Below are 27716 nucleotides of genomic sequence, written 5' to 3'. Positions count from 1 at the left end.
AATGTTAAATTAACGCTCACAGATGGAGAAAAATTACATGATCCAACAAGGTATAGACGATTGATCGGTCGATTGATCTATTTAATGGTAACAAGACCGGATATTGTTTATTCTGTCCGCACATTATCTCAATACATGCATGAACCAAGAAAACCACATTGGGAAGCAGCCATTCGGGTTTTAAAGTATATTAAAAGTACTCCGGGACAAGGTTTGCTGTTGCCGCGTGAAAATAATTTGAAATTGTCAGCCTTTTGTGACTCAGATTGGGCAGGTTGTCGTACAACACGACGTTCCATTTCAGGTTATTGCATATTTCTGGGAAGTTCATTGATCTCATGGAAGTCAAAGAAACAAACTAATGTTTCTAGGTCTTCGGCAGAAGTAGAATACAGATCTATGGCAAATACATGCCTTGAGTTGACTTGGATCCATTATTTGCTTCGTGATCTAAGAGTAAGTCAGACGGGGCCGGCATCTTTGTTTTGTGATAATCAAGCAGCATTACATATAGCGGCGAATCCTGTTTTTCATGAACGAACAAAAAAGATTTCGTTGAAATTGTTCGTTTGGAAATTTACACATCGAGATAGATTGTCACATTGTTAGAGAGAAGTTACAGTCAGGATTGGTCAAACCACAATATGTTCCTACACGATTACAGTTAGCAGATATCTTCACAAAGGCTTTGGGACGTGAACAATTTCAGTTCTTGAGAAGCAAGTTGGGAATACAGAACATACACTCTCCAACTTGAGGGGGAGTATTAAGGAAAATATTAATCAGTTAATTGTAATTATCTTTACCATCTGTCATTGTATATCCTTTCTATAAATATGAGATTGACATAGCTTAATTGCAGGATAAGATAGCTTAATTATAGGATGAGATTGATACTTGTACTTGTATAAATTATGCACTTTTCTAATAAACATCACAACACTGTAAACCATTATCCTTTTCTTTATTTTAGATATACACTTCACAGCATAGCAGCCACTTCAGTTGCACCCTCACTTTTTTTGAGCTGATAACAGTTTTTCTTATTAATAGAAACAACATTCTTCAATCTTAATAGCTTCTTCTGATATTCATGGTTTTTTCTTTACCACTCACATTTGACGCCATCTAGAACAGTCCTATCATTTTCTGGTACAATTTTTATTAATGGTGAAGAATATGTAGTTCCATAATCCCTAATATTCCATTCGGTGCAAACAGGCCCTAAATCTTGAACTCTACCATTTTCCATAAGCATCTAACATAAATGCTAAAGAGGTTCGGAAAATTGAAATGTGTATTGTTTTCCCCTGACCTGCGCATATTGTTGGTCTGAAGCGTGTGGGATCGTGCTGTATATCAGCAGCACTGCCACTAACTCCTAATCGTTGAAAATTTTGGGAGAAATTCTGTAAATTTTCCTTGATAAAAATTAAGAAGTAGAAAAGAGAAAGAACCAAAACAGAAAGGCGATGAGGAATAAGCGACAGAAAATAGGCCAACTGAATGTTTGCAGGCGGCATGTCGTCTTGCTATCACGTGCTACTATTAGTAAATACGAATTACTCGTTCAGTTCCGCTTTCACTATTCTCCAAACCACTGAACTACATGTCGTTATTAAAAAAATTTCTAATATTGAAATTTTTTTTGGGTTATTTGGCGTCTCAAAGCGGGGAACATATTTTCAAAAAAATGAAAAACCAAAAAAATTTACGTTTTAGCAGTTAGATTCCAAAACATCAACTTTATTAATTTAGAAAAGCAAAAACAAAAAATTGAAACAATATAAAAATAATAAATTAATAATAAATTCTAATTAAATTATTCCTCTAAAAAAATAAGTATTTAAGGTTTTATTAATTCTCTAACCCTAAATATTATATACATTTTTTTTTTCAAGAATCATAGTGTAGAATATTAGAATATTAAATCAGTCATCTTTTAATGAATAGACATTTTTATTTATCAGGTTAAATCTTATGAATGAATTAATAAATTTTAACAAAAGGGAGGAAAGAAGTGCTTATTAAAGTTTTAATAGTTGAACAAAATAATTTCTTTCTTCAAACATTTCATATAGATTTCAAGAAAAATATACCATTTTTTATTATCCAAACATGAGTGTTCATGAGCAAGGTTTTAAAAATTGAATTAATTAATTCAAAAATTAGAGATTAATCTGGTATAGCTTGACTCACAAAAATTTAAAGAAAAAAAACAGATTAAACCAATAAAAAATTTAAAAAATGGTTGACCAAATTAAATGCATTAATATCATTTTTATCATCTCTTCCCTTCTCTTATTCTTCTTCTCTTTCGCATACTCTCTCTTTATTTTTTATTTTTTATTTTTATTTTTTGAGATAAACACAATCATTTCTCCTTCTGTTTTATTTTCTTTTATATATCAAATCAATTAAAAAAAAAAAAAAAAAAACTCATCGAGATTACTCAGGAAAATTAGCAAAAGAGATTTCGTTAACCTTGATAACATTCAAATTAGACAGGTTATCTTTCTTGATTATACTCGTAATAGTGGACTAGTGATTTAAATTATAAGAATCCATTGTGAACGAGCAAGTTTCAGAAAGATAAACAAAGAATTTAACCATGAAATTGCTTAATTTGTAGTTGTTTAATCCTTTCGAAATGTGATCAATTGGAAAATCTTACTCTTGAAGAACGTCATAGGTTATTTTATCGTCATCCTCGCTGACCAATTGGATTAAGGAGACTAGAAAGAAGAGAACTGGAAAGAGAAAATCCATCTTGACATGTAAAGGAGATCTAAGGGCTTTTGTAAATGAATTTTATAGAGTTAATTATAATTTACCATTTTACTTTATTAAACTTTACTTTTTGAGTAAACAATAATTTCATTTTCATTTTCATTTTCATTTCTTTATTTTTTAAATGAATGACATGTTTTTGGTTGGCTCTGCAATTTCTTTAAATGGATAACAAATACTTTTTACATTTTTCTTACATGGATTATGCGTATTTGATTTTGCTTACATGGATGGCATATGTCTAGTGTTTGATGAGACAGAGTCTAGTTCTTATATAGACCATGCTTGTCAAATTCGCCTCATAGGCTTATACTTTCCTTACATGGGCGATATATGTGTTTCCGTTGTAAAGACTTGTTTAATTCTTTATATGAATGACATACTACGTTTTTCTTCCATGGATGACACTTATCTAAATTTTTATAAAAATAATATGTGTTTAATTGCTGTACGCTTTTCTTACATGAATAATATTTATTTAAATCTTTATAAAAATGATACGTATTTAGTGAATTTTTCATTTTCCTTATATGAATGGCACTTGTCTAAATCCTTATATAAATAACAGTATCCAGTCAATTTCATACTTTATTTATAAGAATGACTCGTATATAATATTTTTGAAGAATTAAAATTTATATTATTATTGAGAATAGATTTGAAAGTTTAACCCATTTTAACAATAATAAGACCACTTACATTAAACTACCGTGACAATTTTATTAATAATAAGTTAGGCACATAAAGAGTACATGTGGCTTTATAATCTTGGATCCTGGGAAATTGTGGTCTAAAATAATGATATAAAAGTTTAATTCCCAAAAACTAAAATATGTACAGATTTACAACTTTTTTTCCATATGGAAATTGATTATGGCAGATGATTTTATTGTATAAGTTTAGTGACAATAAATTGGAGAAGCTGAATTAAAACTTATACCAAATTGATATGATTTCTTATTCTTTTGTGGTTTTCAATACCATTTTGATGTAAATATGATCATCAAATGACTATAAATAATTGAATTTTTATTTAGAAAACCCAAAAAAAAATCTTGCTTATTGAAGGTTAGCTTAGGTTGAAGTTGTGAACTTTATATAGTTTTCATGATAAATATTGTTTCAGAGAAATAATTCTATACTTATAACTATATCATTACTTTTTTAACTTCAAATTATTTATGAATATGCTTTTTAAATTTTTATAAATAATTGTGAATAAAGAGGAATTAAAAAATGATAACATTATTTGATAGGTCAGATGCCAACTGCTGATCCGAGTGTGTTAGTATTTTATACCTGTCAAATACTATCTACTTTCCAAGAAAAAGCCAGCAACTGCACGGCTACCAATCAGACCTTTTGACCCAAATGGTCACTGTCATAATCAACCATCCACATCTCTCCCGCATGACATTTCTCCAACTTCCACGTGTCGCCCCACAGCTACTTTTTTTTGTTAAGAAAAGGTCGTCTCACAGCCGGTGGTTTAAAGCGTCATCGTGTGAGCTAATCCATGTGCGCTTTCATTATGATGCGAGTACAGGAGAACCGCTTTCACAGTCCTGTGACGCTAGCTTTCTCTCTCTTTTCATAAAATTTCCTAGTGTATCCACCGGAGCATACTCCTTGTTTATGCTGCCACGTGTGTACGGCATCGCAATTCCAGGAGAGAGAACTTTTGAGAAAAATAACACTGTCGCGGGCCACCTGCTTTTTTATTGGCCCACTTGTAAACTGGAAACTGCTTGGCCTCCCTGTTTCAATTCATCGTCGCAACGTGTCCAATATCCATATCCCGAAAATTTCGATGTATCGCCATTAAGCAATTTCAGTTGGAGAAAGGAAGAAATTAGAGGGAATTTCTAGCAAATTTCTTGCCTACACATTGTGGATGGGAGGTTGTATACTTTTATTAGATATGGATACTTGATGGACACGTGGCATACGGGCAGAGAGCGGTGGTCGGTGATGGGTATAGAGGGCATGCTGCCCTCGTAGCTGGCTTGCCCAGGAAGCTTACACGAGAATTTGAGAAAACAAAACACGTTGCTTTTTCTGTCTTTCGTCTCTCAGAAACGGAAACAAGAAAAGAAATCTTCCTGTATGCCTCTCTTTCTATAGACTGCTTTTGTCCCGTTATAATTAAGAATTTCCGGTAATGATTGCCTCTGGCGACATGACGTGCGCTACGATTTCCTTTGGAAAGGTTTTTCAATGACGAACGTATGCAAAAGCATGCTGAGAGACAAGGACCACGATTCACCAGCAAAATGCCGGGAACGCCGTCGCAGGAGAATCGAGATGAGGAGGCTTGCTTCGATACCGGCCTCTGGTACGCCTCCTCCGTCAAGTGAGAATCATGTGGAGAGCTCGAGCTCGAGCTCGACCTCGAGTTGTGTCGCCAATGGGAAGCGGATTCGGACTTCGGAAATGGTAGATTTGGGGGGCTTAAACTCGTCAGTTTCGCACGGAGATGAAGTGGAGGAACAGGCGGTCGAAACGCCAAGCGGACCTCCGATGGATTGTCCAGCTTTTGGTACTATGGCAGTGGCCGGAAGGTCACGTGAGATGGAAGATGCAATAGCTGTTTACACAAGCCTTTGCAAGCCGGCGATTAATCGACGGGGACCTGTGCATTTCTTCGCTGTTTTTGACGGTCATGGCGGTCCTCACGTAATTAATGAAATTCGCTATCTAAATTTACATATTATCTCGTTGATTAATTATCTCGAAGTTAGGGCAATTTTGTCATTTGATTAATAGGCGCTTGAATTTGGTATGCAGGTGGCGGCATTATGTAAGGAGAGAATGCACGTGTTCTTAGAGGGAGAGCTGATGCGCGTGGACCACCACAGTGGCAGTGGTGAGAACCGAGATGGTAGCAGCGGCAACTCGAGGGAGCTTGACTTTCAAAGGGATCAAGATGAAGGAGAGAAGGGATGGGAAGAGATGTGGAGGAGAGTGTTGAAGAGAAGCTTCCATAAAATGGACGAGGCGGCGTTAAACACGTGCGCGTGTGGGTGCGTGGGGTTCGAGTGTGGTTGCCATCCCATGGAGGTGGCTCTTGGAGGGTCGACTGCGGTTGTAGCTGTCTTAACTCCAGAGCATATTATTGTTGCCAATTGCGGTGATTCACGCGCCGTCCTCTGCCGAGGCGGGAGGGCAATTTCGCTCAGTTTCGATCACAAGGTTAGTTTTGTAATTTGACAGCAGTACCATTGGCAAGTTAACTGTACGTCTCTCTACCCAGTGTTTGCGCATACTTTGCCACCTGTTGTGTGCAACACCACGTGGCGTTTGTTTTGTGGACAAGGCTAATTTATTGTCTTCTTGTGGTAGGATAGGATTTCTTTTTTTGAAGTTTCGTCATGAAAAATTACCTGGATTAATTTTGTTGGCAGCCCATCACTTGTTTTACAATTTACATCTTTCTTTTTCTGATGGCTCTCAATTACAGAGTTTTTCAAGAGTTTAATTCGTCGAGTTTAGTAAACCGAGTTGGGGACTGAGGAGTCTTTTTCTTTTAAATGTGCAAAGACGGGCTTTTCTTTCTCCTAATATCGAGTGAAGTGGTGACACGCATATCATTCTGCCCCAATCCAAAAACATAGCGTTCCTTTCCAGGATATAATCGACTTTGGAAAGTTTATCGACCATCGTTATATTTTCCATGCTAGGCAAAGTGACACTCGTTTCAGTTAGCAATTGCATGGCTTACCTCTTGGAATTTTTTTTAATTCTTGTTCTTCTCTTACATGTAGAATTTGATGGCCGGTTGGCTGAGTTACTTTCTTTCTTTTTTTACTTTTTCTGAACTTTACGTTAATCAATTTTTGAATTTTTTTTCTTCAAACTTGCTTGTAGCCGGATAGATCTGATGAACTTGCAAGGATTAAAGCCGCTGGTGGCCGTGTCATATTTTTAAATGGGGCTCGAGTTGAAGGAATTCTTGCTATGTCCCGAGCTATAGGTAATCTGTTCTAGGATTGACTGAATCATTGGTCTCCTGTCTGGAGTTATAACTCTTAATTATGTGAAGCATCTCTACAAAACATGGTCTGAACATCATACAAATTTATGTCTTATCACATAACATTTGCATGTACTCAAGTGATTCTTTTATGAAGATATAAGTTTTAATTTTATCATTTGATAATGAACGCGCGAGAATATCAAGCTTCAAAGTAATCTTGTAATCTGTGTTCTTATTTAAATGTACTTGCTCTTTTTGATTTGTTCCAAATTGTTGGATGTAATGGAGGTGTATTCATGTTTGGTATGTCTAATTCACACTAAGAGTCTTAGATGATCAGAATTCATTTTTGGTATGTCTAAGTCACACTTGGTGTATTCATATTGTATCAACATTTCTCTGGACAAACCATGTTTGGGAGTGAGTGCAAAATATTCTGCTTTAAAATATTTAATATTATCAACATAGTATATGATTAATATATTGCAGAGTGGCAAGGAAAGTATGTGATTTTCCCTTCTGAAATTATTTTCCATCTGTTTCATGCTAGATCGTGTAATTAATGTACTTGTTCCTTTATTTTGATTATTATATCTGCTCCCTATGTGAATTAATTGTTCAGTTTGGCAGAAGTGGAGTCTATTTATATCTATTTCAGCTACAGTTATCTGTCTTTATTCGCACTATATATATTTTTTCTCCTTACTTTTTAGCTTATAAAATACTTGGATGCTGAAATTAGAGGTGCTTCTTTATTTCTTAGGATGCTAACAAAATTACTTAATTCATAATTTCTGCTCTCCTTTCATTTATGTTCCCCAAAAGCAAGCAAATGCTTGTTTATTCTAGGACAAATTATTTGCAAATGAGCCAAAGATTTGCCTTTTGAATTGTGGTTATGGAACCATACAACATTGTAAAATTCAATTAGTTTCAGGATCAACATCATAGTTGTTACTCCTCTAATCTTTGTTATTGGATCATACACTCAACTCAGTTCAAGGTTCACTATAGATTTCAATTTTCTTTTGCTAGTTGTCGACATGTTGCAATCATTCTTTGAGTGGGTTGAGGACTAGAAATACCAAATACGTAAAGTTCCTATTGAAGTATGGAAGGCACAAAGGACGTTGGAAGATCAAACAAATGAACTCTAGCGACGAAATTGTTAATCTGTCAGTCTTTTTAATATTGACCTATGGAGTATAAGATCTCTTATTCTTGTTATAAGATCATGATTGGATCCGCATATATTTGGTAAAAGAAAAATATTCTTCTTTGAGAATAAATGTGAATTGTTTTTTCATATTTGTGAGGCTTACCGCCAACCCAATAGGTATCAAGGGTGGGATCTCCAAGTTAGAATCCCAAGTTTCAACAATCGAGCCATCATTTAACAATGTGGTATATTATTTTTATTTTCTTTATCGTGAGTCGAACATCAAACAATGACCAATAAATGCAAATTGTTTTTTGCATTTGTGACACCTCTACTCCAACCCAATAGGATTCAAGGTTCGATCTCCAAGTTTGAATCCCGAGTTTCAATAATTGGGCCATCGTTTAACAATGTGGTGTATGATTTTTATTTTTTTGATTGTCAATTAAAGATCAAGCAATGACCAATAATTGGTTACTTCTTGATGTTTGACTAAAGTATGCTACGATTTTTATTTGAAGGGGATACCAACTACATTTTGCAAGTTTGGAAGGGGTCAACCTCCTTGATTCTCTCATAGTATAATCTTCTTCTTCTTTTCTTGTTTTTTTGAGCCCCTTTCTCCTTGATTCAAAGTCAATTCTACTAGCAATGAGAAAAATAATTGGTAGCTAAATAATGAATTGAAATATCGATAAAACCATGAACTTCCTATTATTTGTTAGGTGTAATGTTTTGCTTGGGTTTATAACAAGTATTCTTTACTTATTTTACAATGGAGTTCAAGGAATGTCGTACAATAAGTTACAATATCATCATAATAAAATTTTTTACCATGTGAAGTGGTGCAAGTGACATGACATGCATGCCAATAAGTTGCAATGCTTTGAACATTTGGGTGAAATAAGGATAGAGAGGGATGGAGTTTCACATATTTTTGGCATAGTAGGCCCATGTAAGGAGGTCCACATGGCGGGGCATTACCTCAAGTGTAGGGTGCCCTTGATAATTGCATCATTATGCCTAGGCTATGAGTGCTCTCAGTGCTCTCAGTGTTATAGATAATTCAATGTGTTTATCGGTGCTTGATCATGAGATGTGGATCATCTAATGCTACGATAATCATTCTAATTGATATTCTTTCTTTAAAAGGAGAAGTAACAAGGAATGCTATTCATGATGTATCACTACTCCACTTATGTCTAACGAGATTTTGAATCTTAATTCTATTGGATCAAGTAAGGATAAGAAAGGATATTTGATTGCTATATGCCTGCATGAGGTGCTACGTTTAGTATATTAGGTAAAAAAGGGAAGTCATTAACAAGCATTCTATAGTTGCTTGAGGTATTGCTAAAAGCACTAGCTGCATTGGTCCTCTTGATTCATGTAATAAAATTTGCTCAATCAAAATAGTTATTCTAATTTTTGTTAGAGGTTGAACAAATGTAAGTGTAATCCTAACATCGTTATCTTTAATATGCTTCAAGTGAGCTTAGATGCACTAATGTTATTATTAGTGGATTTAAATTCATCAAACAATGGCAGCATTTGGCATCAATAATATTATCAGCTTCATCAGTTAGCTAGTTTTTGCGACCGCAAGGAAAAGTTAAAAAATACAGCCATCGTCCATAAGTGATTTACATTGGGAGAGGCTTGTGAGATCAAATATCCTATTAGTATTGATAAGTTTGCTAAGGTGCAAGGCACGAAGCCTTGATCAATGTCCCATAATCAAAATGTTTAATTTACTGGAGGAATTTTCTTTGCTTCAGGACTAAACAACGTATGCAAGGCATGTGCACTACTTCAGAGTTTACGTGAGCCTTACGGCTTTGGGTATGAAATGGCTTGTGCTGTATTTAGTAACTAGGCATAAAAAAGAATGCGGACGTCACATAGTTTTAGTGTGAAAAGTTGCACCTTGAGGAAGCAAATGGAAATAAAGTTCGGCAAACGTGGACCGAGATCGAGCCAAATTAGCCTCTTGTTTTCTTTCTCCAAGCTTTTAATCTTACTTTCATTTAATGTCTCCTCCCTCCCTCTCCACTCTTATCTCTCTCTTTTGTCATCAATTATTCTTATTGGCAAATTTCATACATGTGCAACACTGCATTTTAAACAATTTATGCTTGTTCCTTATGTTTCATTGCTCTATCTCCTCATTGTGTGTATTTTTGAAATCACTTGTAGAATATGTATATGAACTTGTTACATTGTTGGAGCTGCCTGAAGTTGGTAAATATGATTACTCTTGTGTACATCTGTTTTTGCTGGCTATTATAAGACCAAATTTCCACCTTGGTACAGATATTGCAAGTGTAGTGCAAAAACTGGATAAAACTTATTCTGGTTACTTGTTATCTGAATGCTTGTACATTGTATGTCTTATTTAAGCCAATTTGCTTATTTCTTTTATTTTCTGGCATACTTCAGTTGCATGCTTCTTTATTATTATTATTATTATTATTATTATTATTATTTTACTCTATGAGTGTGTTTAGCCACTGAGAATTTATGTAACTTCATGAGTGTACGTCATATAAGTTAATGACTGCATATGTTATTTTCACTGTTAAGAATGAGATGCTTTGATGATTGTCCCATTAAAGTTACTATGCATCCCTTGGGCAAGAAACTCATTGATGACAAACTACTACATAAAAATTGAGCTTGTTGGCTTTGATTTGGGATTTTGGCTTATGTACCAATCTGCTGGTCAAACCATGGAGCTGCCAAGTGAGTGCTGAAATCTGATGAAAGCTACAAATACAAATATGTCACTAGTTACTTTTTTTTATTTATTTTTATTGCTTTTATTTTTATTTATTGTAAGAAATCTTGCCATGGGTACAAATGCTGATGCATTTTCTCAGAAGTGTTAAGTGTTGATTATTGGTTCTTATACCTTAGATGTTATGTGAAATAACTTTATGATAAATTTCAGTTGCTTTTGTTATATTGCCTTGCAAATGGTTGTGGAATTGATGTTAGCGCGTCCCAGCAAAATGTGTAGCCTTTTCAAAGTTGTGCTCAGGTGGTGCAAGGATGGATCTTGGGTGGAAATTATGTCTAGACCTCCATATTCTTGAAGTAGACTAAAATATGTGCAGGCATGTGGGCACACCTTTTCAATAATTCTATTTGGGCTGCGAGTTTCCTGTCATGTGGCCGAAATTGAAACTATTGCTTCTTTGATTTAGACTTTGGTAATGAAATCATTTCTGCAAAATGTTCTATGCAATTTATTCTTCTTTGGTTTTTCTGGAGGAAAAGGAAAGTTCATTGCACTTGCTTGGGTGGAAATCCTTCGTCAGCTGGTGTATGTTACTGTCTTAATGATAAAAAGCATGAATATTTTAGCATTTTTGCTCTACAATTATGTGACAGTTTGATGTTAAATGCATATTATTGCCTCCTATACTTGATTCAACATTTAATCAGTTTGGAATTTATTTTGGTGATAGTAGTATTGTATTTTTTTTTTTAATGCAGAAACACATATATATGATTGGCAAGGGCGCTTATAAGATCTATAGAATGATGAAGTAACGCCTGCTTACATCTTTGCTTTAACCTTCATTATCAGGTGACAAATATTTAAAGCCAGTTGTGACAGCAGAGCCTGAGATTACTTTCACAAAAAGAGAAGCTGAAGACGAGTGCTTAATTCTTGCTAGCGATGGGTTATGGGATGTTTTGTCAAGTGACTTGGCTTGTGAGGTAGCTTGTAAGTGTCTACGAGAAGGAAATCCTCCTACTTTTGCTGCAAATGCTGGGTCCCAGATAGAAGATGAAAGGATTATGGCATCATATCCATCTCGAAGCACATTGGCTGCCCAGTTGCTCACTCGCCTTGCTTTAGGACGAAGAAGCTCTGACAACATCAGTGTGATTGTTGTTGATCTTAAGAGGAGCTGAGGACATAAAACAAGTCTGGGATGAGATGGAATGATAGATTCAATGTCAACATCAAGTGTGTATAAAACAGCATGCATACATAGGTTTTATTGGAGTAGCAAAATCTTTTAAATGCATTAAAAATGGAGTCTCGTTCTCTTTTAACTATTTCGGGCTTTTATTTATCATCGTGAAATAAGATTTGGTATTTTGGTGTGATTTGCAACAACATATTTGCTGCCTTTTCTAATTCAGGGTGGCATGTGTGATGGATCCATGCATAGGTTTTGGCCTTTCATCAGTCGAACAACTAGCACTGGATACCAGGATTATTTTGTTTACTGTAAATGTTTGGAGGTCTCAATTTTTTACTCTTTCCATTCTGGTCATCAGGATTCCTATAGGCTATAGTGCCTGTCTAGGTAAGGTGAGACCCCTTTATTCTGTTATTGAAGTTGCTCCATTTGCCAAGAGTTTGTTATTATAATTCAGACACGCTACAAACACGGTATGAGAGAGAAGACGTTCCAATTGTCCAGTCGGGTGGAGTTCCTCTTCCTCAAATTAGGATTTAACGTTCTCGGGAGCACTCAAGAATATTATTAAATATTCACTGTAAAAGATATCAAGGAGACTTATTATCGTTGCGCGTAAATCAGATAAAAATATCTGTTACCGAAGAATTCACGCGATTGAATCAACATCGACTTTTATACCTAACATGTTTAGACTAGAAGTTGCAAATTCCATTTGAATTTTCTCTTTCTTTTAAATTTATCCGTGTTTTTAAACTCGATAAACGAAGTCTTTTGTTATTATGATATAATAAAATGATACTGTTATTGGGTCAGAATCATAATTTTATTTTTTTATTTTTTGGAAATTTGTATTAGCGAGTCTTCCACTATCCGGTGATTTCAGTTGGGGTATACATTACATACAGGTGACAGATATTTTGGGAGGGAGAGTGGGGACGGTGCCACACTTTGGTATAGGTGATACTTTGTTTTATTATTTTATTTTTCGGAAAATATTGAATCTACTTTAACAGCAACGTCCCAGTTTTCGATTGGTTACTTGATGCGTGTTACCAAAAGATCAAGACCCCACGGTTCCTTATGCTCATCGTCTTCAGCTGATCATCGCCTTCTTTTCAATGATTGCTGATCAATGTCTACCATAATTGGGATCCGTGAAGTTATCGTCGATGACTTATATTCTCCGGCGAAGGAAAAAGCTGCCGGCAAAGGTTCCTTCGGTAGCCGTTGGGCGCCTCTATTGCGCCGAGCTCGCCAACTATTGGTCACAGCTAGAGTGAAGCTTGTGCTGAGCCTCTGTGCCCTATGCGTTGCCGTTTTTATGATTTCCTGGACTAGCTCTTTTATGGGCTGGATCCCTGAAGACCCTTCTCCTTCTCTGTACCTCCTCTTCCTTGAAAGTGTTTGATTCCATTAATTTATTCAAGTCGAATTGCGTGTTACGTATTTAAATTTCCAAATTTTCTTTTTTGTGGACAGGGGAGGCTATACAGTACTGATTAACACCTGGAAGGGAAATTCGCTTCTTAAGCAATCCGTCACTCATTATGCGTCCTGTGGTGGCACCGATGCATTACATGTGGTTTGGAGTGCGACTGATCAACTATCGGAGAACTTGCAAACTTATCTCAAAAGGGTTGTTTTCTCCAAGTCACAGACGGTCCTAAAACCCAACTTTAAATTATATATTAACAAGGAGGATTATTTAAAAAATAGGTTTAAGCCCTTTGCTGACCTTAGAACTCATGCGGTTTTCTCGGTTGATGATGATGTGATTGTCCCGTGTTCAGCTTTGGATTTTGCTTTCTCTGTGTGGCAGAGTGCACCTTCTACCATGGTGGGATTCGTACCTCGTATCCATTTGCTGGATGGCCAGGTTGGTTCTGTCGTTTGCTTTTTATACTTGCCGTTGCATTCTTGCTTTCTTTTGCTGCAGTTTGGCTAACCATTAATGCCTATATGCGATGTATAGCAGACTCCTGAAACCATGACACATTTTCTTGTTTGTGTATTATATTCTTCATTTCTCTGCGTTGACTTTCAGCAATTTGATGGTTGTAATCTGGAAGTTTTCTGATTTTAGTGTTTTGTGGGGGTTGAATGTGTTAAAATATCCACATTGGTTGGAAGTTAAAAATATAAGTTGGCGCAAGTGTTTTAGTTCATTAGACCCATCGCAAGTCCAAAGTTAATGTTCTGCACTTTTTCATTTATTTCTTGTGCCAGTTAGTTACTTCTTAATTCAAAATATAAATTCAAATTAAAAATTTGATGAAATGAACTTACCTGTGTTTGCTATAAATGAATTTGAACTTTAGAAATTCATTTTTAAATATTAGAATTTGAATTAGTTATAAGTTCATTTTATAAAATTTAGTTTTCATGAGTGAAATGAATGTCTTCATTTATACCAAATATGATATCATGGTTTCCAAATGAATTTTATAAAATTTAATTCATCTATATCAAGTAGAGGCTTAATGGAAACCTATTTTATTTGAAAAAGAATCAATGGAAACTAGAATAAAAGGGCCAATGCTTAAAAGTTCTTCAAATCTGGAAATAAGAATTCAGAATTTGCTGGCAATAATCTTCAGATCTATTTTCACCTTCAAGTTTCCTGTCTAATTAATTTGGTATTGTGCAAGCCAGCTACTATCCTATTTTTAACTTCGTGCCCCACTGAGTTTGAGAATTTTAAATATAATTAATAACAAGGTTCATAAAGATGGTGCTTTTTATGTTCACTTGTTTTGCTATTATAGCATTGATAGTCACCTAGTGGTATTCAGAGGCAGTGATTATACTTCTGTTTTCTGGGATTTTGTCACTGTTGACTGCATAGTTTAAAAAATAAGTTACTGGTTGTTGCCTTTCTTTTCTGGGAACCAAAGTTCAAATCCATGTTGAACAGGAAAACTTTTGTCCAAAAGTTTACTGTTCATGCATTCTACTATGGTGAGATGACGCAAGGTTGTGAAGAGAGGAGCATTACTCCGTAAATTACAGTGGAGAACAATCGAAATGTTAATTGATTCTGGATTTGTAGTAAAATACATTCATTGTTCGGCGTCAAAGCATGATTGCCTCCTTACTTGGGCAGAATAAGCATTTATCATCGAGGCAATTTATGTGGAGAGTGTCTTTACTTTTTCAGGATAATGGATGCATCATTTTCCTGTTTGGCCAATTCATTGAGTAGGGTGTAATATGCTTTTGTGGTAGATAGTTTGATATTAGACTTTCGCAGCTAGTTAGTACTCTGCATTTCTTTGACACCAGAAAATGCACATAGTTTCTTATTTTTAGCTTCATAAATAACCTGATTTGACTTTTTATCCCTATGTTATTCAGAAGAATGGTGTCCCATATTACAAATATGGAGGATGGTGGTCAGTTTGGTGGACAGGTGCTTACAGTATAGTTCTCTCAAAAGCTGCTTTCTTTCACAAGAAGTACTTGGACTTGTATACTCACTCAATGTCGCCGTCCATACAAGACTATGTTTCAAGAGAAAGGCATGTTTACGACTCCTCTTTTCGGTTTTTCCCCCTTGTATTTTGTCCTTGAAAGAGAAGATCAACCTATTTTTCCTGTTCTCATGCAGGGATTGTGAAGATATTGCAATGTCTTTACTAGTTGCCAATGCTACAGGCGCTCCTCCAATATGGGTGAAAGGTGATGTCTTTTTCTTCCTTTTTTTCTATGATAATTCATTCCATTATAATATTTGCATACCATTGGATGTAACTGTAGATTTTTTTTTAGAGGTCCTAATTAATACGCCTTTGCGATTTTAAGCTTGCCAGTTGATTAACAAAGTTGATTTGGAACAGTTACAAGTATGCTTAACACATTAGAACTAGCTACAACTCCGAATAGTTCGTAACAGCATGAATAAAATTTAAAGATAGAATAAAATAAAATCCTACCTGGGCAGATTTGCCAGTTTTTCTGTGTTGGAGCCTGCTCTTCCTACCTAGCTGTTTGTTGTAAGATTAACTTTGTGACAGCTTGTTTCAAAGGCTTCACGAGTGGTAAAGGGATTTTTGGCTTCGTAGAAGAACAAAGCTTCAACTTGAGTGGATTTCTAAAGGCAAGAAGTTGTTTCTAGATAACCATTGGTTCCAAATGAGAGTGCAATTTTCATTTAACTTACTGGATAATAGCTCTGTAAATGTTGATCCCTTCTCCTTTGAGGATGCGTATCTTCCTGAAATTAGAAAATGGTGAATTTAATTGTGGAATTAACTTGACAGGGTTGTAGATTATCATTCATGGTTCTCTCTGCTAATTTCTGTTCTTACTGTTAGATCTTCAAAGTTCAGAGTCTTAAACTCTTAACGTTAGTTATTCTTTATTGAAATAGTAATTATGAACTTTTCAGGGAAGATACATGAAATTGGATCCTCAGGCATGAGTAGTTTGAAAGGTAATACTAACAGGAGAAATAAATGTCTCAACGACTTGATTTCCCTATATGGAGCTGTGCCTCTTGTTTCAACTAACGTAAAAGCTGCAGATGCAAGACAAGAATGGTTCTGGTAGTATCATTAACTTGGGTCAAATATAAATTTTCTTGTTCAGAATTTTTTTCCAACTCAGAAAAACGCAGCATCTGGAAGTTTGAGACGTGGCTGTCGTTTAAATGCTTAAAATGTGGATCAATTTAGATTGTTTTAACGTGTAATTTATGTGCGAGTGTATCTCTGTTTTTCTCATCCCTTCTTTTGAGGTGAATAGATCCGTCGTATGGACCATGGTACATAGATGCACAGTGCATTTTAGACTTTGTTTAGCCAGCACTAATTACTGATTAGTCGGTAAACTAATAAGTCATCAATTCAATTAAATTATACAGCCTGTTTGATTTGATTAATTAGATAACAACGAAAATTAGTTTGAAAAAAGTAGGCTGCTTTTCTTTTTCCTGCTATGATTGCCATTGTCATCGCTCTTTGTTTTTTTGACCATCGCTGAAGTCCAATCCGGAAAAGTGTTTGGTATAGTCTAAAACCATTCTATCTAATTTACCAATCTAATTAAGCTCCCACCATGTTCCTTTGAACGGCAGTTGTCAGTCGATTGTATTGGTTAATGCAGGTGGTAACGATAATAAATAAATAAATAAAACTACGTGTTAAGATTATTATACAATATAAAAATAATCATTGAAAATAAAATAATACACGTGTGAGCCATGTAAACTCTGCAAGTTTTTCTTAGATTCGTGTCCTATATATTCTCCATATCTATCGTATGTATTATATTACCCAAATCAAAGAATTGCATATGGTTCCGTCACCGACCGGCATTTACATAATTGCATTTTTTGAACTAAAGAAAGGAAAATATATATTCATATCGGTCCGTTGAATATAATTTTTTTTATGCATTAAAAATGGATTAATTTAAACAAAATGCAAAAGAATAAAGCAAGCAAAACAAAAGATTAATTAATTTGTTATTTATTTGTCAAAAAGAAGAAGTCTGAGAACAAATCTCGTAAAGAAAGAGAAAAGTAAAAGGTCAAACCTAATAGAAGAAACAAAAAGGGCAACAGATATTATAGTGGGGTGTGGAAGAAGCTCCAAGTTGGAACAACCAAATAAAGAAGCTCCAAACAAAAACCTAACTCCACTTTCTCTTTATTATTTTATTTCAAACTGGACGGTGAGTTAATGTATGGCTTTTTTGGCACTAAACTTACCCTAATGGGCTCTGTTCATGCAATTCCTCCCATTCATCTAATCTAATTATTCGTATCACTAATTCCCTGTTTAATACACTAATTAATTATACTGCAATATATTGACTAATCTGTCCCTTGTTTATTAAGGTTTCTTATATTATGTAGATGGTGTCAAGGAAAATTTGTGTTAATTTCCTTTTTTTTTTTTTAACTCAACTGTTGATCTACTAAAAGGTGGACGTCATTGGGGCATTAATTGAAAAATAGCACAGACCCGTAGCTTTAGCCGTAAGCCGACATTGAGAGAGGAAAAGCGAAAATAGCAAAATTTCAACAGCTGATGGTGTAAAACTTTGAATCCATCCATCGCACTGCAACCTCCTTCCTCCTCTTTGCCATGAAACCTTCCTTTCGCTTCATCTTACCTTTCTTATTGTTTTTTTCATAGTTAAATTACGATGCCATCTCGTCCAATTCCTCCATTACTTCTCGAATCTCCTTCTTTAATCCTTTCGCCCATTGTTACTTCCCCTCCTATACCGACGCCGTCTCCCATTCAGTTCCGACACCACCACCGTCATCTTTCTTCTCGTCTACTCCCTCCAATAACCGCCGCCACGGCTGCCTTTTCTTGCCTCCTCATCTTTGTTATCTGCTTCCGTAAAATCAACAGGAAGCGTACTGTCCCTTCTGACTCTAAACCGCCTCACCGGTTCTCTTATTCCACCCTCCGCCGTGCCACCAATTATTTTTCTCCTTCTCTTCGCTTGGGACAAGGTGGCTTTGGCTCTGTTTTTCGCGGTACTCTACCTAATGGGCAACTGGTCGCGGTCAAAGTCATGGACTCGGGCTCTCTCCAGGGGGAGCGCGAGTTCCAAAATGAGCTCCTTTTCGCCTCGAAACTCGACTCTCCTTATATCATAGCTGCTCTTGGCTTCTCCACCGATAGGAAATACCGCCCGATGTTGCTGACTTATGAGCTCATGCCGAATGGCAATTTACAGGATGCCCTTCTCCATAGAAAGTGCCCCGAGTTGATGCAGTGGAAGAAAAGGTTTAGCATTGCAGTTGATATTGCTAAAGGGATTGAGTATCTTCATAGTTTGGATCCGCCCGTCATTCATGGCGATGTAAAGCCAAGTAATATTTTGTTGGATCAATGTTTCTCGGCCAAGATTGCGGATTTTGGATTGGCGTGGCTAAAAACAGAGAATCAGAATCAGTGCGAGGTTAGAATCGAAGAGAGTGATGCCGAGAAGGTTAACGGTGGATCTGAGATGAGGAAAGCTGAATTAGATAGCAATAATGGAGTTCCGGTTGAGGATTATGGATCTGTTGTAGAGACCGAAAGCGTGACTACTGGGTTTGAAGAGTTCACGCTGGGAGTGGATCAGTCACCAGAGAGCCTTCTTCGGGGACCAATTTCTATTTCTGCAACATCGCCGGAGACAGTAGAGGGTGTAACTGCCTCGCCGGAGACAGGTGGCTTGGCGGCGCCACCTGAGGCCAATTTTGATGGGGTTAGTGTTGAGAGTGGAAAAGAAATGATTACTGGAGGGAAAATGAGAGAGATGAAGAGTCAATCTGGAAGGGACTGGTGGTGGAAACAAGAAAATAGCGGTGTGGTGGAGAATGGGGCTGTGAAAGACTATGTAATGGAATGGATTGGAACTGAGATAAAGAAGGAGAGGCCAAAAAGTGATTGGATCGAAGCTTCATCATCAAGTAATCAGCGAATTGTTAAAATTGATAAAAAGAAGAATCGGAAACGTTTGGAATGGTGGGTTTCCTTAGACGAGGACAAAGATGAGAAGATTTTAAAGAAGGAGAAGAGAAGGCAGCCAAGGGAGTGGTGGAAGGAGGAGTATTGTGAAGAGTTGGAGAGAAAGAAGAAGAAAAAGAAAAAGAAAAGGAATATGGAGATGACCAGCAATGGCAATGGAGGAGGAGAAGACTGGTGGCCAAGAGATGAGGAATTGTATGTTGAGAGGAAAAAGAAGAAGAGAAGTAGGAGTAGAAGTAGCAGAGGCAGTCTTGACTGGTTTAGTGGTGAGCTTTTTAGAGGTAACTATAACAGCCATGATTCTTTAAGTGGAGAAATACCAAAGAGTAGTGGAATTTGTAGTACACCGAGTATGAGAGGAACCGTTTGTTACGTTGCTCCTGAATATGGAGGTGGTGGCAGTTTGTCAGATAAGTCTGATGTGTATAGTTTTGGAGTTCTATTGTTAGTTCTTATTGCTGGAAGGCGTCCCCTTCAGGTTACAAGCTCCCCTGTGTCGGAGTTTCAGCGTGCAAATCTAATACATTGGGCTCGCCATCTTGCACGCTCTGGGAAGCTTCTTGATTTGGTTGATCAGTCTATACAGTCTTTGGATAGAGAACAAGCTTTGTTAGGTATTACTGTTGCTCTTCTTTGTTTGCAAAAATCACCTGCTCGCCGGCCTTCCATGAAGGAGGTTGTAGGGATGCTCACTGGCCAATTGGAGGCACCTCAATTACCAATTGAATTCTCACCTTCACCGCCCTCACGCTTTCCCTTCAAGTCCAAGTCATTCAAGAAGGTAAGATGAGTTTTTATCGTCAGATGCCGATTTCGGTGAACAGTGGTAAATGTTGCTGGCCATTTTTGTGGATTATACATGTAAATAAATAAATATAAAAAAAAGAGGAAAAAGAAAGAAAAGCTTGAAATGGCTTTCTCTTGCTCTGATGTTGATACTAGTCTGGTCTACCATTTGCATCACTAACATGAAAAGATTAGCTAACACAATTTGGTGACCCCCCACTCCATGTTTGCTCCAACGATGAGTTTTAGGTATGTGATTTAGTACTTGAGTATGCCTTTTTAAACATGGTCTATGTTAGAAACTATTGGCATTGGCATTGTTGATACTTTTACAAGCACCAACAATACAGATACATAGTAATGTCAATACACTTCTTATTTAGTAACTATACCAATATAATCCTGCTTCCAGAAACTGGAATTCTGCACTTGGATAAAAGGGGAAAGAAAAAGAAAAAGGAAAAAGAGAATCAAAGCTATTCACTTGTCTAACAAATTTTTGTTATTTTAGAGCTCCGACTCCTGTTAGAATAGGATCCCTGCTTGTTGATGTTTCGATTTAATGATTTATGGCTCTTTATGGTGGAAAAGGTGAGATTCAATCATCGATAGTGCTGGGTAATTTGCTGTCGCTGTTAGGGTGCATGGTCCCAAGCTTTTAATGCAAGCTTGAATTTTTATGGTAGGTTAGGAAGTTGACATGTTTATTGGTTGCCTAGTTGAAGAATTGGAATTCAGCATGACTTAGCTACCTCCTCCTTGCACCCACCCCCGAAATCCCACGAGAAAAAATGATTGGGAATGGCTGATTTGCAAATTGCTACTAGTATCCTAGGTGAAAGTTGAATTCTTTTGAATGTAATCCCAGACTCATGATTTTCAAATTCAAGCACATAAAGAAAGAATATATCAAATTCTTTGTTGACCCCTGTTATGTTGTGAACTGTCCATCAAAAAATGCCCGATCTTTATATATATGTTTGTTTCTTTGAAGAAGAGAAATGCAACGGCTTTCACATAGTTCTTCATTATCCCACTGATCTTCGAACAGAGAGTGTATATTATAATTTTTATCAGAAATCGTATACCCAATATGCTGATAAGCTTTCTTCTTATTTTTTATCCTGATATGAACGATTAGGAATATGACCTCTGATAACTATGCAATCCACTTTTGTTTTCTGGTGTTAAGACTTGTAAAACTGTCCTGTACAATTTCCACTTACAGAGTAGAATCCAGTTTAAACTTAAATAGAACACTTAATTAAGTGTGAACTTGAAATTGGAAGACACGATGCCTCAATGGAAAAGTCAATAGTCAAAAAATCTGCAAAACAAGATTAAAACAAAAGGGAACGAAATCCACCACCATCTTCTTCTCTAGTATAAGATTTTAAAAATCCTAGGAAGTTTCCAGTTTGCGTAAAAGTTATCACAGTTAGTGAAATAGTCACCCCTTGATCCAGATGTGACAACGATGTAAGCGTCGATGATATTAAAGATGTGGAGGGAGAAGGATGAATAACAAGTGCAAAGATATAAGAATAGACAGAGAGAGAGAGAGAGAGAGAGGAAAATGTAATTAGAGACTAAAATCGAGTTGGTAATCAAGAAGATATCTTTTTTTTTTTTTTTTTTTTTTTTTTTTTTTTCTTGGCATTCGAAGGAGCTATTAAAGAACAAGATTGGTTGTAGTTAATAAATACACCCATGTTTGAGTTATACGATCGAGTAGGTTACATTAAAGATAAGCAAAACAGCTCAGAATTAATATGGGATTGGACATTCATATATATGTATATATATATATATATAAAGAAGAAAGAAATATGTATTGGGCTTACTTAAAATTAGATTAGATGCAAGTCGACCATATTCACTTTTAGCCCAAATCTCCTAGTCCCAAAACCCAAGTTTCAAACTTGGAGCAGACTAGCTCATCCTCTCCTAAATCTAGAAATAGGAAATTCAGAAGAGAGATGGAGTGTTCTTCTTGTAGTTAAGTGGATTAGGAATTCGAAATTGAAATTCTCTAATTTTTTTTTTTAAGATTTTGATTTCTTTTATTTACATTTTTTTTAAAATTTGAGGCTGCATAGATTCCTTTAAAGTTTGAATTCAACATAATATATATAAGTTGGTTCTGTACCAAATCACAGTCAGCATATCTTGAGCACATGATTTGAATGAATGCCTTTATCTTTGATTACTCAAATTTTCAAATAAATCTCTTTTTTTATTACATATAATCCCAAATAGGTTTAGCAACTATTAATTTTATTTTTATATATATTTTTAATTTTGATGCTCTCCTCTGACACCTCATCTGTCAAAGTCTCCTATTTGTTCTTATATCTCTGTGCTTCTAAGGATACCAAAGCTGGATTTCTCTTCAATAATAATATAAACAACAAGTACAACCAACCCTAGAAACTTTTTTTATTTTATTTTATTTGATTATTTGTTTATATATATATATATACAGAAGAATAAAATCCATTATAATTCGGTTGTTATAACTTAGAATTGACTAATTGAACCCAACCAGAAGTGACTCAAACTATGTACTTGTGGACTTTGTAGGAAAACTATTTCTATATATAATTTTTTAATGGAACTATATATATAAACTTCCTAATCAAATTTATCATAATTATTACAAACATTTAACCCACTTGTCTAATTTATATTTAAGATGTAATAATCTAATTTAGACATTAGCAGCATATTCACTTTATAGTAATCGTTTTTTAAATTAAAATGTGACTTATCAAATTAGAGTCGCTCTTTAAGTAATTTTTTAAACTTCTAATAAGCAAAATTGACACTAAGCAGGCAAGATGCATGATTATAGAGACAAAAAAAAAAAAAGGGGGAAATCCCAATATTAATGGAAATAGACCCATGATGACATGAGTGGTTGGTGCACAAATGCAATACACGCCCGATATAATTAGCACTAAACATATCTATAACCACTATATTATTAATATATAATCATTAATTAAGGAAGATGACAGAAGGCATAATTATTGTGATCTTATAATTAATTATTTTCCTAAAACGCACTTTTGTACAACTCAGAAGGGGTAGCAATATCAGATAAGGGGACTGTTCCATATCTTCACGAAATCTTTTTCCCCTTTTGAGGCTTCGGTTGGTTCATGAAAGTGCACCATTTCTTAGCTCGTGTCATTTAATTTAATTAGAGGTCGCAGTTACATACACTGTATGCACTTGCCTTTGCATCTGTTCCATAACTTTTACATTCTATTTAGAAAACAAAGCGAAAAATAATAAGAAATTGTCAGTTTTTTTCCATAATTATTCTTCACTCTTGTATTTGAATATAATGAAGTAAATAAAATAAATTTATTATTCTTTATTTGGAAAATAAAAAAAATTTTAAATAAAGAAAATGTTGTTATTGAAAATTGATAATTATACTCTTATGTAACTTTAAACAATAAAATGTGGTTCTAGTTATTAGACTATATAGTCACTAATGAAATTAAAAAATATCAAAAAATTTTTAAAGAATAAAATGTAATTCTAGTTATTTCGGGTATTTAAATAATTTAATAAAAATAAGTAAAATTTTTATTTTTCTCCATTATCTTCTCTCTGAATTAGAGAATTTCAAAATATATAGAACATAAAAAATTAAGTGAAATAATACTCAATTCCTCCCCTTTTCTAAGCAACGAAAAACATGGTTTTCTAAATATTTTATATGGTTATCCTTACTTCAAAAAATATACTCCCATCTTAAAGAAGGGACCTATATGTAATACTATGCAATTAGCTTGAGGATGTGCGACGAACATTACGAAAATAATTATATCCGCATAAACTGCGTATATATATATGGAGAAGGCGATCAATCATATATTTATATGGACAGTGTGTTTACTCTTAACCCTAAGGATAAGGTGAAAGTGCTACTTCCTTCCTTCCTTCCTTCCTTCCTTCCTTCCAAGTCTGAAAACAAAAACAAAAATAATTGGAGTCAAACCAATAATGGCACTCTTATTACAACACGCTTGACACATGACACAATACTTATAATCTAACGGATATTTCGCTCTCAAAATTGATGCAAAACCTAGAACAATATTAAATTATTCATAATGTGAACGCAAATACTGGAATTTACTTTTGTACAAAGCTACAGTCCCATAGAACCAAAGCTTTTATTATGTGGCCGGTTAGGTCAGCTTTGTCCATTTGAATTATACAATTACAGAATTATTAAAAACGAGTCAGAATTTAAAATTATGGGTAATGCTAGATTAGAGAAGATGATGGAATCTCTGCACCAGTAGAAGATCTTTCAATCACATACCCTAACAGAAGTATTCGCTTCTTTAACCTCCAGCCCCCAGCTACTTGCCACCTTACATACCTAATTACTCTCCTCAAGCTCTCTAATTATTTTTCTTCTTTTTTTTTTTTGGAAAGCCATGTTTCCTTTACACCAAGGCAATGAGCTGTGCTTTCAGATTTCTTCTAATCCTCACAATCAAGAACAAATCCCACAAGATCTGATTCTGGCTCAGTCTGCACTCTATTGTCATGGCACTGCTGATATAACGGACAATATGGGAAAAAGTAGGCGGCGAAAATCGATTTCTATCGACAATAATGATGAGAGTGCTACTGCGATGGATAAGAGAATTGGTAATAAGAAGAAATTGATACATAGGGAAATTGAACGTCAAAGAAGGCAAGAAATGGCTACTCTTTATTCATCTCTTCGATCTCTACTCCCTCTGGAATATATCAAGGTCTCAACTTTCCTACTTTTTTGCTTCTTGTTTATAGTTTCTACTATTGCTTATTATTATACAGGACTTACAAAAATTTACTGTGTGCGTTTAATTTTTACAAATTCATCTAGAATATGGGTAGTGTTATGTCTGTGGTTCTCATTAATTTCTCAAAGAAAACTGCTTTTCTCCTATAAAGTTTATTGGGATTGTATACAATTATGCGCAAAGATAAGTTATGTTGATGGGGACTTTCAGGGTAAGCGTTCGACATCTGATCACATGAACGAGGCTGTCAATTATATAAAGCATCTGCAAAAGGGAATCAAAGAATTGAAAGCAAAGAGAGATCACTTCAAGCAGCAAAATAATTTGACAGGCATTCCCTCGCAAATTGTTAGTGGAAGTTCAAGCAATTGTACCTCCCCAAGTAAAGAAGTCATAGTAAGGCCCTGTTCGGGAGGAATTGAGATTGTGCTCAGCAGTGGGTTAAGGGAGCAAGACTTGACCCTATCAAGACTTCTTCAAGTCTTGCTTGAAGCTGAAATTTCTGTGGTTAATTGTGTTTCCACCAAAGTAAATGAAAGGGTATTTCACACTATCCAGGCTGAGGTATATATATATGTATATATATATTTTAATTATTAGTTTCATTAGGTTTAGGGTTTTATATATTTGTTCATGTGTTTTGATGAAATTTTTGTGCATCTAATTCATTAGCTTCGGATGATGTTTACTCCACAGGTCAATGATCCAACTTGCTTAAATCTATCCAAGTTGCAGCAGAAATTAACCCCACTCGTTCCTCGATATAATGATTGTTGAAGGATCATAAATCACCTAGCTTCTTCCACTGTAGAATTCTAACTTTTTACTCAAACACTTAACTTGGTTTTGCTTGATAAATTAGATGCTGACTTGATGATGGTTTTGCTTATAAAAATAACTTGAGATATTCCTTCCTCTCGTTAACTTGTGTTGCTCTTTGAGAAAATTTGGGAAAATGAAATTTTTACATTCCTTTAATTTTATCTCCTAATTTAGCAGTTTGAGAAATATTAAAGGCATTAGGATCGATCTTTAAGCACAGTACTGTGTGTGCATATGCTTATTGGATCTCCAAGAACTTAACTCTTTGTGGTTGGATGATTTGGCTATTATTAGCTAAATCTTAGGACTTTTATTGTTGAGCATTAAATTAACGGCATAAAAATTTGAAGTTTCACTTGCTTCCAAATAATAGTCACATTGAATTTCTAAGGTGAAACTTGTTGTGTATAGATTTTTTACTGCTTTATATATATGCATGCTAAGATAAGTTGCAATATATTAGTTTTTCCTTTTTAATGAGTCTTTGCCTGTATGAGAGTATAATTAATTACATTATGGTTTCTAAACTCTAGCTAGAGATACTTAGAAGAAGATATAGTAGCTAGGTCCAGTACATTACACACACACATAGTAAAAGGAATAATTGACAAATTATCTTTCAAAATCTCTTCTAAGTTTTAGTCTTGAGCTTGTTTCTATGAAATTATGACAGAGTGGATTATTTTTGCTTGCTTATATATAATTTTATTTCCATGGTTACATCTATGCCTTCAATTACTCTTTGTTTTCCTTCATATTTTGCATAATGTAAAAAAGGCTGCTTATTTTCAATGAATTAGGCAGTGTAAGGGTGACCCAATGCATGCAGCAAAAATCTTTTAAGTTTTAGCTGGTCTTGAGCTTATTTCTGTAAAATTATATATTTTTAGTAGTAAGGTGACTCAATGCGTAAAATATTTCATATGTATGAGCTCTAAAAAACGAAGGATTGTACGTAACCTTTCTCTTAAATTATAAAGAAACTTTATGTAGCTTAAAGCCTTGACCTCCATGTCAAATTATTGATAAAATTAATTAGCTTTTAGGCTGTAGTTTTATTAAATTTATCATCATAATTAGCTAGGTGATGTTGAACTCTTTTGATTAATGTTGTTTTACTTTGTTTTTCTTTCTTATTTTCGCATGCATGGTTTCGGCATAGATAAGTGAGTGATCTCCTGAATAGAAAATGTGAATGCTTTTTGGCATATCCATAAAATATATATGTGTTAGTTATAGAACAAATTAGTAACAGTGGCACCAACCGGCAGAGACATGGTTTATGCGTTGTGTTGAACCCTTCCAGCTATATACATGATTGAGTTTATTAGTTTTAAAATGCCCAAAATCTCTATATACATTATATGGTAGGATTTGATGCCAGCTTGTTAATATCTCTTCTTAACTATTAATTTCCCTTTGATTACTTGTACAACACCTTTAATTAAATTAAAACCTCCAAGAGATTTGCTGCAGAGGCAAGCACTGGTTACTGATATTAGTGATGTATGCCCACGTGCTGCATGCAAACCCCACTCATCTACTGTACTGAACTGGTACATATATGCTTGTCTTTATATGTGTATATATAAGCTCTATCCAAATAATAAAATGGTTTCTTCTGCTTCTATCATTATTCTTTGTTTTAATATTTTTTTCAAAGATGGATGCATTTCTAAGATCAAAGCCAAACTAGGATGGAGTGGTGGATATATGTTCATCCATCTCCGCTACTTCATTCTGGCTCATGGATCAATAGTTGAAGCTAAGCCACAACAATCAGACAGAAGTTTTGTGATATTCAGTTTAAGCATATATATATATATATATATTACTGTAACCCTTCCTTGTTGCCCTTGTTGTGCTTCTAAAAATGTCAGTTTTGGACTATATTACTGTAACCATTTGGTATTTTAGTTTTAGGTGTAGCTACAATTTGTAATGCCAGAC

At 35.0% G+C, this 27716-nt stretch overlaps 4 protein-coding genes across 5 annotated transcripts; all 4 read left to right on the top strand.

Annotated features, from left to right (window-relative positions):
• The first annotated feature begins 4350 nt into the window (after nucleotides 1–4350).
• AHG1 (Protein phosphatase 2C family protein) lies at nucleotides 4351–12059 on the top strand. Of its 2 annotated transcripts, XR_016322820.1 has the most exons (5): nucleotides 4351–5466; nucleotides 5578–5982; nucleotides 6658–6763; nucleotides 9704–11137; nucleotides 11518–11657. XR_016322820.1 is itself a non-coding variant. In XM_020685061.3 (4 exons), exons 1-4 carry the CDS (start codon nucleotides 5008–5010, stop codon nucleotides 11847–11849), a joined length of 1302 nt encoding a protein of 433 aa, XP_020540720.1. In that variant the 5' UTR covers nucleotides 4373–5007; the 3' UTR covers nucleotides 11850–12059. The 2 variants fall into 2 exon arrangements, 1 of the variants encoding a protein (XP_020540720.1); XM_020685061.3 differs by lacking the exon at nucleotides 9704–11137 and having other exon boundaries at nucleotides 4373–5466; nucleotides 11518–12059.
• A 144-nt stretch (nucleotides 12060–12203) lies between these two features.
• LOC105648549 (glycosylinositol phosphorylceramide mannosyl transferase 1) lies at nucleotides 12204–16635 on the top strand. Its single transcript, XM_012234970.4, has 5 exons — nucleotides 12204–13246; nucleotides 13346–13742; nucleotides 15221–15384; nucleotides 15474–15544; nucleotides 16254–16635. Exons 1-5 carry the CDS (start codon nucleotides 12999–13001, stop codon nucleotides 16412–16414), a joined length of 1041 nt encoding a protein of 346 aa, XP_012090360.1. The 5' UTR covers nucleotides 12204–12998; the 3' UTR covers nucleotides 16415–16635.
• A 1122-nt stretch (nucleotides 16636–17757) lies between these two features.
• On the top strand, nucleotides 17758–20331 carry LOC105648548 (receptor-like serine/threonine-protein kinase At4g25390). Its single transcript, XM_012234969.4, has one exon. It carries the CDS (start codon nucleotides 18017–18019, stop codon nucleotides 20129–20131), a length of 2115 nt encoding a protein of 704 aa, XP_012090359.2. The 5' UTR covers nucleotides 17758–18016; the 3' UTR covers nucleotides 20132–20331.
• A 3952-nt stretch (nucleotides 20332–24283) lies between these two features.
• On the top strand, nucleotides 24284–27394 carry LOC105648547 (transcription factor bHLH118). Its single transcript, XM_012234967.4, has 3 exons — nucleotides 24284–24914; nucleotides 25155–25508; nucleotides 25641–27394. Exons 1-3 carry the CDS (start codon nucleotides 24591–24593, stop codon nucleotides 25719–25721), a joined length of 759 nt encoding a protein of 252 aa, XP_012090357.1. The 5' UTR covers nucleotides 24284–24590; the 3' UTR covers nucleotides 25722–27394.
• Nucleotides 27395–27716: the final 322 nt, after the last annotated feature.

Source organism: Jatropha curcas, chromosome 10, assembly GCF_041381405.1.
Source record: "Jatropha curcas cultivar XTBG-Jc1 chromosome 10, XTBG_Jcur_1.0, whole genome shotgun sequence".
Taxonomy (NCBI): domain Eukaryota; kingdom Viridiplantae; phylum Streptophyta; class Magnoliopsida; order Malpighiales; family Euphorbiaceae; genus Jatropha; species Jatropha curcas.
The sequence above is the reverse complement of the archived record's forward strand: the minus strand, read 5'-3'. Positions and strand labels throughout refer to the sequence as shown.

Coding starts and splice junctions, on each gene's coding strand:
- LOC105648547 (XM_012234967.4), top strand. CDS start 24,591: ATGTTTCCTTTACACCAAGGCAATGAGCTGTGCTTTCAGATTTCTTCT. Junction 24,915..25,154: donor TCCCTCTGGAATATATCAAG/GTCTCAACTTTC, acceptor GGGGACTTTCAG/GGTAAGCGTTCGACATCTGA. Junction 25,509..25,640: donor TTCACACTATCCAGGCTGAG/GTATATATATAT, acceptor TTTACTCCACAG/GTCAATGATCCAACTTGCTT.
- LOC105648549 (XM_012234970.4), top strand. CDS start 12,999: ATGTCTACCATAATTGGGATCCGTGAAGTTATCGTCGATGACTTATAT. Junction 13,247..13,345: donor GAAGACCCTTCTCCTTCTCT/GTACCTCCTCTT, acceptor TTTTGTGGACAG/GGGAGGCTATACAGTACTGA. Junction 15,385..15,473: donor GACTATGTTTCAAGAGAAAG/GCATGTTTACGA, acceptor GTTCTCATGCAG/GGATTGTGAAGATATTGCAA.
- AHG1 (XM_020685061.3), top strand. CDS start 5,008: ATGACGAACGTATGCAAAAGCATGCTGAGAGACAAGGACCACGATTCA. Junction 5,467..5,577: donor ACGGTCATGGCGGTCCTCAC/GTAATTAATGAA, acceptor TTTGGTATGCAG/GTGGCGGCATTATGTAAGGA. Junction 6,764..11,517: donor TGCTATGTCCCGAGCTATAG/GTAATCTGTTCT, acceptor CTTCATTATCAG/GTGACAAATATTTAAAGCCA.
- LOC105648548 (XM_012234969.4), top strand. CDS start 18,017: ATGCCATCTCGTCCAATTCCTCCATTACTTCTCGAATCTCCTTCTTTA.